This window comes from Neodiprion virginianus, chromosome 5, assembly GCF_021901495.1.
Source record: "Neodiprion virginianus isolate iyNeoVirg1 chromosome 5, iyNeoVirg1.1, whole genome shotgun sequence".
Lineage (NCBI taxonomy): Eukaryota > Metazoa > Arthropoda > Insecta > Hymenoptera > Diprionidae > Neodiprion > Neodiprion virginianus.
In genome coordinates this window covers 5,287,610-5,300,465 of record NC_060881.1, presented here as the reverse complement: position 1 = coordinate 5,300,465, position 12,856 = coordinate 5,287,610, and the positions used below count along the sequence as shown (strand labels likewise).

General features: G+C 40.7%; 1 protein-coding gene across 6 annotated transcripts in view; it reads left to right on the top strand.

Moving 5' to 3' along the window:
• LOC124304579 (uncharacterized) overlaps positions 1-12,856 on the top strand; it is a 46,238-nt gene that overhangs the window by 25,446 nt on the left and 7,936 nt on the right. For 3 of the 6 annotated variants that reach the window (XM_046762982.1, XM_046762983.1, XM_046762984.1), the window contains exons 2-10: positions 1,218-1,510; positions 1,637-1,778; positions 2,555-2,563; positions 4,165-4,310; positions 5,142-5,248; positions 5,412-5,621; positions 8,904-9,023; positions 10,374-10,711; positions 11,870-11,986. In XM_046762982.1, the coding sequence (XP_046618938.1) occupies positions 1,462-1,510; positions 1,637-1,778; positions 2,555-2,563; positions 4,165-4,310; positions 5,142-5,248; positions 5,412-5,621; positions 8,904-9,023; positions 10,374-10,711; positions 11,870-11,986 (1,238 nt within the window). In that variant the 5' untranslated portion in view covers positions 1,218-1,461. The remainder of the gene's footprint in view (positions 1-1,217; positions 1,511-1,636; positions 1,779-2,554; positions 2,564-4,164; positions 4,311-5,141; positions 5,249-5,411; positions 5,622-8,903; positions 9,024-10,373; positions 10,712-11,869; positions 11,987-12,856) is intronic. The other 3 variants (XM_046762985.1, XM_046762987.1, XM_046762986.1) reach the window with 3 other exon arrangements.

Sequence of the window (12,856 nt, the reverse complement as noted above, 5' to 3'; positions counted from 1 at the left end):
TTCGCGTTAATGTACTCTCGCAAATTATTCTCATCGTGCGGAATTTCAGCTGTCGGGCAAGCAAACAAAGATGAAACAAAAGTGTAGAGCTTTTTCTTTTTTTTTTCTTTTTTTTTTTATCTTACATCTCTCCATTAGTCTTTATTTCATCCACATATCTAAACTATGAGCTCCGGCGTATTGCGCCAAAGTCTGACCTCGGGGTGATCGCATTTGTTTCCAAAGATATATTTATTTCGAGCACACGGCTCAAAAGTTGGTGAGATTTCAGTAAGAATCGATAAGCTCCGGTGTCTCTCTTTTATGTTTCCCTACGTCTCCGAAGCGTAACTTTTCTTCCATGTTATTCGACATAGATATACGTATATATATATACATATATACCTAAGTCATAGGTCGAGAGGACAAGCGAAGCTGTACTTTTGGTGGAATTCAATTTGGAACTTTACTTTCTTTTCGACGTTCTCAATTCTTCTCAGTGTCTTTTACACATACGATTTGAACGGTACCCGAGGCTCAATAAAATGTAGCTACAAAGAACTCCACTCGCAGTTACTCGACATACGACAATATTTCATAACGCGGTACGTGGACGCTTAATGAAAAACTAAACTCTCCACCTTCCATGCGTCGTAAAGTCCGGAGGATTTACAATCGCTTTTTTACGCATCGACGCCGTGAAGACACAGCAGCGACAGGCTTATTTCTTTAAGCAGCTACCGCTTGCGAGCTTGTATCCTTCTATACCGCAAACCAGAGACAGATGCATGGTTAGACTCTCCGCACGTACAACGGTCGTCTTGTCGATATAGTACACCACCTGTATAAAACTGTGTACCCAAGCAGGCTGGTTTGCAATAGATTTGCACGTACATACGTACGAACAGCCATTGTGGAGAACCAAGCTCGTCCACGAGGCCTGCATACTCCGTACTACAGTGCGACAACTCTCCTTGGCATATTCCATATCTACACCAGCTCTTATCGATTGTCGGGCAGGCCAGCGCCGAGCCAATTCCACAATTTCACCTGGTTCCCATCGGCACCGGAACCAGCAACATCAAACCCAGTTGCGTGTCCTGTCCGTTGACTTCGTTTTTCCAGCTCACTTACGGGCTTCTGCCTGGGCCCGAACATTATCGACTCGGGTCGCAAGCTCCCGGTCGGACAATTGCTCATTTATTGACCAAGAACTGACGGAGTGTTCTCTGTTTCAGGTAATCGAGACGTCTCTCACCGATATGGGGAAGCTTGGACAGCCTCTCGGAGGATCCTGTGCCGGCTGATAAACGCCGGCTGGTCCCAGGGGGCCCAAGACTTGATCTCGATGACAGTATTCCACGGGTTTAGTGGACGCTTGCCAATCAGTTCCTGCGGCTGGGCTTTCGGCTGACCTCTAGTGGCAGCGGACGTGGGGCTCCAAGGAGGCGCGGTCCAGTCCTGGCCCGCCACCCTGGAGGCATGGTCCTTTGGGCCACCATCCTAATTCTGCAGGGAGCTGGCCTCGTCGGTTGGTAAAAAGGGGGTTGAAGCCGCCCCAATTTTTCCACATAGTGCAAAGGGCCGATTTCTTTTGGAATGATATATTTCGTCTTTCTTTTTATTTTTTGTTTCCTCCCTTCTCTTTTCGAATTAGGTTCGATGCCCGGTAATCCAGGAGTGCCCGAGAACATAACGGTTATGTTTGTCAACCCGACATCAGTTCGCGTTTCATGGAGCATGAGGCAGGTGGATTCGGTCGATAAATACGACGTAACTTACAAGCCGACCGATGCCAGGTGCGTTCATTGCTATTACATTCGATTTTTCTTTGAGGGGGTGGAAAGGGGTGTGAGGGAGGACGAAAAAAAAAAAATTCAACGTACTACGTTGTAGCTCGATTTTTTTTTTTTTTATCTCGAAATGCAACGTTTTAACCGCTCGGCGAAACTTCTTCGCGCGATAAACCGAACATTAAAAAGAAAACCATTGAATAGCAAAGTTCCATTAAAGCCGAACGAGGGGCTCTGTCGGAGGGGGTGGAAACCTCGTTTAAGTTTAAAAGCATCCCGAGGAGGTATTGTGTCTGACAATGAATATACTTCAAGATCTTGCGTTACACACCATCAAAAATAATTGCTGCATTCATTATTTATCTTCGTAACTTGTACACCCTCGTGTTACAAGTCACTTGAAATTTTATAGGTTTGAGAAAATTCTTTCGTCGTGGTAAAAAATTTTTAACGGTAGCCGTAAAAAAAAAAAGACGTAAAATAACAACAAACTATCAGCCATGTCCATACGGTCGAAAATATTGCAGAGTGATTCGTTGAAATAATATGAAAGGAATTCCGAACGCGAAGTTGTTTGAAAATATTCCCCTCAGGTACTGTACGGCAGTTCTATTTTTGTTACGAGATTTATTTACTCGATTTTATTCTAAGAGATCTTCTGCAATCCTTTTACTGTATATGTAATGACTTTGTATTCACGTTTACTTTACTCTGCCGCATATCAAAACGCAATACCTAACGGATTATTCTTGGGTCGGTGGGACCCTCCCTTGCTGTCGTAGCCAAGACAGGTACAAAGCATTCAAACTTTTCATTCGTATACGAAAATCCAAGGTACTGCATCCCCGCATAGCTATATATAGATCGTAATCGAAAGCAAGTACTTTGAAAATTCACTGAAAGAAATATTCGGCCAAAAACGATCGTGTTTCTATTTTGAAAAAAAAAAAAAAAAAACTTGTACTTCATAATAATCATTTAAGGTAAGGAGATCTACTCTTGACGTAGCTTACGAATAGATTGATTTGTTTAAAATTTTATTGTTCACTTACATACGAAGTACAACTATATAATAACGTAGTTCTATTCAACGAATTTTCACTAAACAATTCTCTTATATTTTTTATAGTCAACGTTGTTAATTACTTTGTGACGATCGTATTTGGCTCTCGCAACGAAATCATTTCAATTCCCTAAATCCTCTTGCACTGATTAAAAATAGTCACTTATCAGACTTAATTTCTTTGAGTGATCTGCAAGCTTATAAATCATTACTGACGTGGCTTAAGCTAGTCTTTTGCATCATAGGTATTTATATTACAGATACGAAACAATTCACCTATGCATATTTCATTCTATAAGTTAATATACATATCTAAGTAACAATATCCCTTTTTTTTTTTAGAAATTCGAGATTGTACGCTGAAATGGTAGGAAAAAAAAACGCTCAGTGAGCCTTAAGGAATGCAACCCACTGATCACTTGGAAGGCGATAGCTGGGTTGCATACTTGCAGGCGGAGTGCTCGCATGTTTTGTCCCAGCGTTTAATTATCGAAAAATGCGTAGAAAATAGAGGGTGAAAAATCGATCCATATAATGGACTGTGTACTCATCGTCTCTGTAGTATATAAATATCTCGTTCATAGCCAATGTGATTGAAGGCTTACCGATAAAGGAACTGTCCATCTGTCGTTACACGCAGAGGGAAAAAAAAGCTTCTACTGCGTTGCATTTGCTGTTTTACGAATAAAGGCGATATTTTTACCGCTGAAGTTACTGCAGTTTTTACGACTGTAATTTCTCCGTTAGATAAACATTCGTGGCATCACCGTGGAAACTTAACGATTACAAATTGTACCGTTCTTTATTCTCCCGAGGAATTATAGCGAGTCTAACGGCAATTATTTTTTCGTTTGTAGTGGAATCTGTTCCAGCGTCGCTTGAATAACCCACCGGAAATACGTGCGATATGTGGGTACATAATAAAGTAGAGAATACTTTACAGACCCTTGAAATAAAACCCGAACTGCCCGAGGTGAGACGCGTTGAGAAACAAAGAGCTGAATTTCACCATCGAATTAACGAGCTGCCCGATTCTGCTGTTTATATTTATTCCCAATTTAACGTTTGCCGTTTTCGAGTGAATTAAAGGAATGAATTACAAGTCAGCGGTGAGACGGCTTAGCCAGTATAATAATTACGTCTTCTGTGCTGGTCGTTACTACGCGACGCTTCTCCCAATAATCTCACCCCAGGGTTGATACTGCTTGTATATCTATCGCGTCTATCTTCCGAAGTTCGAAGATTAAAGCTTAGTCGCGGTGCATCACGGCGCATGAAACTTGCGAAAATCAATAGTCAAAGATAGCATCACAATGTCAAAGTGGTTAGTTACAGGGTCGTGGCGATTGTCGCTGGAAACAGCGAGGCAGTTACCCTGAGTGGCCTGCGTGCCGACACTCAGTACCAATTGTTCGTCACGGCAGTACGAGCTGGAATAAGGCTGAGGAGTCGTCCAATCGTCTTCCGAACGCTAGGTAAGCCCGGATCGTTAAACTTACACCTCCGCTTGCGTCTCTCTCGGAAAAGCCAAGCTGTTGACGTCGGGACGAAGATGGGAGATGGGGACTGCAATGATACGAAACGACCGGGGATCTGGGATTGTCTGTCGTTTCCAACCTCCGCCTAAACTCTCAAGCACCGCGATGACTACGATCCACGATTCGCTTTATCGAGAAACTCGAGTACGGGTGGGAAATCTATAAATTCGGAGCTGGAAATGCTTTCACCTCTTCTTTTGCAGTAATGAAAAGAGCTTGGAAATTTGAAGACGTATTTAATGGGCACTTTCAATCACACTGAGTAATTGACGTTGCGATATTATACTTGCGATTTTCGAATGAAATCGTAAACGAAAGCGTTCCGTGAATAATTTCTCGGAGGGTAAATCCGCCTGTATTTATGCAATTTGGTGTGCAGTTTGACAAACTCCGTCTACGTTTAAGCAACTTAAATTATACCTCAACGATTCCTGGTTGCCGGAATGCAGGCGGATTTTGCCGAAATGTACCCTGATTTGCATAAATGTAGGCTAATTTACCTTGCATGAAATTATCCTTGGGAAATTTCCGCGAAATAACTTTCTCATTAGTCGCATCTTTGTTATTTTTGCGCTTTTGATGTCAATTTAATATCCTGTCTGGATCGATTCATTGCGGATTTGCCGTCCAACTTTTCAAAGTGCAAAAATGGCCTCCGCTTTAACTTTTAAAAACTAATTATCCCTGCAAGTGTATCAACGAGACTTCATAAAATTAGGTATACCAATGGATCGATCGTCATCAGTTCATTTTCTATATCGTTTGTAGAACCGCCGAAGACATCGCCGCAGCAGGACGCGGCCGGAGCTGTGACCGGAGGTCCTGTGACACCGCCAGGACCGCCATCGGCTCATCAACCTCAGGCCTACATTCAAGTGAGTACAGGACGACATCTCCGTGAATATTTGTCCTCTGGCAAAGGGAAACTTTGGGAAAATTAGCATAACTTGGCTAGGGGTTTACACTTGTTTTTGAATTTCATAAGGGTGCCTGCAGAGGCTTTTGCATGCTTTTACGAGCCCGAAATTCTTCTCGCAGATCCGTGGGGTCGAGGTTGGAATCGTTGTTTTGGTCCTGGTCGTCTGGGCCGGAGCGATTGCACTGTTTTTTAACAGGTGGGGAAAGATAAGGATGCTCCTCCCCTACCAGCCTGATTACAAGGAACAGCTCAAGGTCCCCGGTACCGGTGTTTGTGCCGCCGCCACCAACACCTGCAACCAGCACTCGACGCAACACGCCTGCTCTCAGGTAGCTATAATCAATGAGCTTACGAGCTTTAGCGCGGGGCTTTTCCTCCCCTCTAGAGTTTCCCGCTGCGTCTTTTTGCTCGTTACTCTTTTTTCTCATGGTTTTTCCCTCGGCCCGTTTCACCGTTCGACGGTTTATCTCGAGGCTCCGCTGCGCGGACGATAGCCAATATAACCCAGCGGCTAAAGCCGAACCGAACGCTAGACACGTTAAGCCGGAACGAAAGCTCTATCGCTGTGAACAACATTCGTCGCATTCCGTACAGAGGGTGTAGAGAAAGCTGGGAAATTCCTTTACGAGGCAATAAAACACGCAGGAGTATCTCGGTAGTCGTCGCCGATACGTTCGAGAAGTTTATTAAACGAGATATTACACAGGACGAATAATGGAAACCGAACTTGATCAAATATTCGCTCAAACTCTAACGAAACCGTTGCTGATATAGGGAGAAAAATTATCGGCCATTCAAACCCTTGCTGATCAAACGAGGCATCCAGAAATATCCTCCATTGTTGGATAAATTGTTCACAAATAGGGGGTTGATGAATGTTTTATCGCTGATTTGCTCAACGGATGACAGGTAATACAGAGTGAACGATGCGTTGATTGATAAGCTTTTTTTAATTTTGAATATCTATACATATATATGTTTATGTATATACGTACGATTGTACCTAACAACGTCTATCAAACAAAGCGAGTCTCATTGGATTTTCGTATTACATGTTTCACGTTTTCTATAATGTCTACAATATTATTTACAAAGATCTGTCAGGGAGAGTTACGACGAACTCGAAGGTAAAGAAGGAGAATACAGAGGACTGTAAGATGAAGACGCCCGTGAGAGTTCGGTTTCAGTTTGTATATTCCGTCTCTGAAACGGCAACAGTTATAAATGGATTTATTGTTAATTTCATTTTAGATATACTGAACACTGCGGATTATCACGGATGATAAAAAGTGATATTAGGAAAAAAGAGGTTCGAAAAGGCGAGTTTTAAATTTGACAGACGCTGTTGGTAAATACGCAATATAATGTTATACGTACGTATACGCTCGATGTACATGGAAATGTCGATCACTTTGTGTTTTGCCTATAGAAGTATCACACGCACACTCTGTATTATCACGTCGTTATCATATCGTCTCATATATACAGCTTTCGTTATCGTTGTATTTCTATATTATATAATTTAAATTCTACAGTTAATTTGAAAAATAATTTTCAAACGTTACTTTCAGAAATTGCGCAGTTGAGGAAATTATTTCCCTGTGCAAATATCTGTGTGTACGTAAAGGTCAGCGACTATACCGTGAAATAATGAGTCGTAAGAAATTCTGAAAGATTTTCTAACGGCTTCCACGTAAAAGGAAGTAGATGTATACCTATATAGCGTGGAAAATGTTTATACGCGATACGTAATCACGCCCGGAAGGTTTCTTATCCAAAATAACCTGTTTGACGATGCGAACGTTGATCAGCGAGCGGAAATCACGGAGGAAATTGAAAGTGATGTATAAAACACAAAGCTGAAGGTTAGAGATCCGGAGTCTTTCAACCAACCACGCGTGTCGTACATTTCTCATGAAAAGGATAATTAGTTACACCGATACTCTTCGATTACGAAAAAAGGATAACACTTCTGTTAATATTTGATTTATTTTTTTACAAATAAAAATTTCGAGTCATCTTTATCGCTTTCAAAGTTGTCGATAAACGAGATACCCGATATCGTAAAAGATGGGATTGTATTCTTATGAAAATCGACATGATTGCAAGCCGAAATTATATACTTGAAACTTGTGATTATACATAATTTTATAGGATATCCATTTTTTCCTTCGAAATCTTTTCACCGTACAAAATGTCAGCGTAGATTCGATGAACAAAGTAAAGGTTAAAAAAAAAAAAGAAAAATAGAAAAAAAAAATGACCGAATCGTGAGTTCTGACGATGATTGCAATGATGACGCAGTGCGGTGGCGGTGGCTGCTGTGTCCTGGAGCAGTGCTTCCATTATCCAAGACGAGCGAGGGATCCTCGCGATTGCGGATGTCAATTCGCTCTACTCCACAGGGCAGACATCGCGTGACCACCGGTATAATTCAGTGTTACTCGACGAGTATTGAGTATCCAGCTATGATATAACGCAGCATATTCAATGTTTCACCTACTTTTCACGCTCACGCAAATTCCTCGAATTATCACGAAATTATACGTACAAGATCCGCTGGACCGGCAGGATAATTAGCTCTGGATTTTAACAGAGACGGCAATGACAATTTCAGGCAGTAATGGTAAAAGGCGTTGCTGATACATTTTACGAAATTAAACTCATCTCGCTCGTCCGGCGGATCATTTTCAACGGATAAAAAAATCCCAATACGCACTTTGCGCATCACCTCTATAATGCAATACGTGTCACCGTAAGCCACATGATAATATATTCTAATATGCACCGACACGTTCTCGCATAAAATGATAAAACTCCCCGGTTCCGGGGCCAGGAGAGAGTGTCGAAAATTTCTATCCTACAGCTGATCCTGAATCGTGTCAACGTTTCAGAATCAACTGCTAGTCCCGAATATTGATGACCAATGAAAACCGAGGGAATAATAACGACGCTCTTTCCCTTGTTCCTATATTCGAAACTGTGTTATACATGCGAAAAGCACATTGCGGACACTTTTAGCACTGCAAACACCCGAGCCATGCTGCAGCCCTTGTTGATTGGTGCACAAGAGTGCACTGTTCTGTTATTTTATTTTTTTACGACTAAATTTCGCCGGTTCAAATTTGAGTGAAATATATATTGTGGAAAATATTTTGAATCGAGACAGTGTAACTGAATTAAAATCAACTAGAAAAAACAGTGCGTGGTTATGAAAACAAAGTGTTGACGGCACTTGATAACATCGTAAATTCTATACATCAGAAGAATAATATCGTGCCATAATTTTTTTACAGATTTAACGGTGTATTGGTGTGTGTGTGTATGTATGTGGGTGTGTTTGTTTGTTTGTTTGTACAGCAAATGCACAACATTTTGCTCACCGAGTCGCAAAGCAATATTATACAAAATTAAGGGAGTTTTGCAAAGTCAAAATATTTGCACAATTTCTGCCATCTTTTCGTTCGAATGTAAACTCGGTTCATTCAATCAGCAATATATAAGCTGAGGAACTGATTTAAGCTATTTTTCAAATTACCGGTTCGTCGATGAAGAGGGATGTAAAATCACGAGCAGCTAATGAATATGAACATTTTGTCAACGTCTTTCAGCATCTGCACTGGTCGAACCACCACGTCGATTCCTTGGACAGCGCGGGTGGCCTCGGTTGGCCAAGGCCTACAAGACCACGTGTTAACAGCGCGATAGACGTCGCCGGGTTTCTTTCCCAGGTGAGTTGATGGTGTAAAAAAAAAAAAAAAAGAACGATTACAGCAAGATAATTAGTGTGAAACAACCGAAGAAACTTGACCAAAAATATGCAATTCGAACCGATTAGCTCGTTCTAAATTTAACCCGTCAATCGACGCGGGTTCGCCGATGAATAATTAATTATAGAAATGAATGATTGGAAAATGCCAAAAGTTTACAAGTTAATTCTATGCGGTATGGGGCTTATCGTGCAGGCACATCGCATCGGGTTCGAAGTCATTCGGCTGAGCTAATGATTATTAACGACCTCAGCTCTGATCTGTAAATAATTTATCGTTAGCCTGGAATCGCCGTGTAACGACGTTGCAGCCTGTCGGGGAAGTGCTCGACGTTTCTACTTTGCCTTTTGGATCGATTCGCTATTCCGTCGCGTACAACGTGACCCTTCGTTACACCGGCGAAAAATGCCTAGCTCGTGGTTCTACTATCCTAGAAAACAGAGATCCGATCTTCACGGTTTGCGAAATCATGTGTCGAGACTTCAAAATTCACTAGCCAGACTCGACGGTTCTCTGAATCTGCGGGGAAATTGTTCGAAGTGAAAAAAAAAGAAAAAAAAAAAACAAAAATAGTTTCGTTGAGAAAATCTGTGAATTTTAAGACGTTGGTGAGCCTAAAATCATTGAAAATTTGTCGAATTATGCTGTTCTTGAGCTAGACAGCTCTATTTACAAATATAAAATGTAAAATACTGGAATTAAGAACAAACGTCGAGCAAGTAAAGTAAATGTCCAACATATTCGTTCTATTTCACTCTATGATGGTTTATTCTATTTAATAGACTATTTTTTACGAATCCATGGAAGCACCTCAGTTTATATGTTATTGTGATTGTGATGGAAAAAATCTATTTGAGTGACTTTATAGATCATACCATATCCAAACGTGAAATTGTCATCTCGGCGCCTGCAGATAGGCAACCGGTGTTACAGTTTCCATCTCAGGAACGAAATGGCAATGCCTTGTTGCCTATCTTCAGGCGCCAGGGTGGCTGGTTTCCACGTTTAAACCCGGTATAATCTATAAAAAAAAAAAAACTATCTTACATTTTCATCCATTTCGAAACTATTTCAACCGGGCCATCGATATGTACATATATATATAAGATTAGGTTTATATTTCCATTATTTTACATTTTTCTATGTTTGAAGAAACCTTCGTTACTTAGGGATATAGTAATTCGTTAAAAAAAAATAGACTCATTTACTAGCGAAGGCATAGATTTTTGACTCTCCAAAACTACTTGCAAAAATTGCACCTGGTAAATATTGATCTACGGCTGTGATTCGAACCGCATTCTGTGTGCGAAGGAATTCGTGCGGCGACACGGTTCGACTTCGAGGCTTTGTCGGAAAGTTCGCAGTGCAGATAATTTGCCGTTGGCGGCTTCGAGCAACCGTCAACACGATCAAAGGGGACTCCACAACCTCCGGGACGATCTCGGCGAGGATGAGCGACCCGACGACCGCGAGATTTTCTTCAAGTCTTCTTCCAGGGGAAATCAGGATTCTCGAGAATCGCGGGAACGCAGGACTCCTGCAGCGAGGGACGAGGAGGACGCCTCGGTGGCGCAGATAAATTTGGAAAAGGTACCCAAGGAAACGGAACCCTCGAGCCAGGAGGCTTCCTACCAGTTGCATAGCTTGAGGTTTGTTATTTAGAAGGCTTTTACAAAAAGTTTCCCCAGCTTTCTCATTTCATCGTCCAATCATTCTGTTTACATTGCGAAATCGAACCGCGGATCTCATTGGATAGGTATCTACATCCTCCCGAGGTAGAGTAAACTCGATTAAATATTTTACATCTCTGATTCGATCGATCTCAGACCCGATGGAAAAGTTTCTTCAGATATAACTGGTCGGATGAGAATTTAACCTGTAATCTTGACGGTTAAAACATTTTCAATAATATACCGAAAGCATGAAATACTGATACGTGGAGTATAAAACTAAGGTAAGAATTGTTCAGTATTAACAGTGAGCATTTTTCAATCCAGTGTCCATGAGAATAGATGGAATATATTTTGTATTTATTGGAACGAAATTTCCTTTTTACACCGCTCTTAATTTCCGCACGCGAAAAATTCTTCGAGCACTTTACCATTCAACGTCAATGCGATTCGTGGCAAACCTTTTTATAGCCCGTCGACGTCAACGTGCTTTTAAATATTCATAACCAGGTCACAGAACAATTTTGCTACTGAGACGTCTCGTCTCGTCTCGACTTACATAGAAAATCACTTTTTAATCCATGGATTCATCAGTTTATACGTTTATATCAAATCCAACTCATACCATCATAGACTTTGCGACGATGTACATTAATTTTGTTTCTTCAAATCCTTCGTTCCCTTTACTGTCATTTAGTATTTAATTTTTTAAACTACATTAATATTCAGGCCTATTTTGTGTTGCTCTAACGATAAAAGCAGATACATTTTGTAATTTTCCGTATTGAACAACAATGATATTGAAATATATTCAAAACTAACGTTAATTTTTATTTCTATTTACGATAATTACAGGGGAATGAAATTTTTTAGAATTTATTGGAATAGTTTTTAGGCACATGCTTAAAAAGATTCATAAATAAATTATGGCCCTGAAGAAAAAAATTTCCCACCATCACGAAATCACCCAGACGTATATTGCTTTGCGAAATTGGAAGATCAGTTTTACTGCTCGGTTTTACTGGCCAGAAATTGGTGGGATTGAATTTTCGGCGTGGTAGCTCGAGGGCGCGATACACCCGCCATAATTTAGTTGGTACTTCGTTCAACGTGACCGCCTGTATGAACACGTTTTAGAGAGGCTGCAGGGACAACTCCATCCCTTATGGCTCGTCGATTTGGGGGATGGCGTGTCAGCGGAAGTCACGAGTACGTGCGATGTCCGGTTCGTCAGCCTGCGTCAATTGACGAGCGGTGAGTTGCCTAATTTTCAAATATCGCCCGGGGTGCAGGTTCGACGAAACGTTTCAACCCTTACGTTTGAAAACATGATATAAAAAAATTCGACGATATGTAAACAAATTGCGAACAACGTTGAATGCTGCTTGATCGTAAAGAATTTATTTGAAAAGGGTTACGCGAAGTTTATCGGTGGAACGAAACACGTTTACTGTTTTTTAACATTCATTTTTCATCATTTATTGAATATTTTTGTACTGGGGATTATCAAGTCTGTAATATTCGATAAGAAACGGAAATTTTTATTTTTTTTTTTGGATTTATCGAAAGAATTGGTGATCCTGAAAGCTGATATTATTATTCGAAATTTCGATAGTAGTTCAAGTTTTGCGGGTATTCGGATTCTTTCACTGTGGTCAATTCTCGCTCTTGTTATTCGTGCGGATGACTTATACGTTTTTAAATTTTTGTTCATTCTGTAGTAGTATTTACGAGCAAAAATTTTATTCAGCCGTTTTTAGGAATCCATGTATCGAATCTGGAGACCAAGGATTACAGGACAGTTGTTCGGAGCTGTTTAAAAGATATTTAACGCAAACATTACATTTATTGGGTAAAATATGAATGAATCAATAATCCGTAGATCAAAGTACATTCATACGCAAAAATTGGCACTGCAGGATAGGCTGGAATGAAATTTCTCGTATTACACGGAATAAAAATTAGAGAAATTGTTGATTTTTCAAAAGCTGATAATATCTTCGGTTTCAAAGAATATCAGGGTAGTCATAAATCTCAATCGAAGTTTCCAAGCGAGTCATGTACCGATCGACCTGCAAAATTATTATGAGGTTAAATTCGACTAATCGATTGAAAGAAACCGTC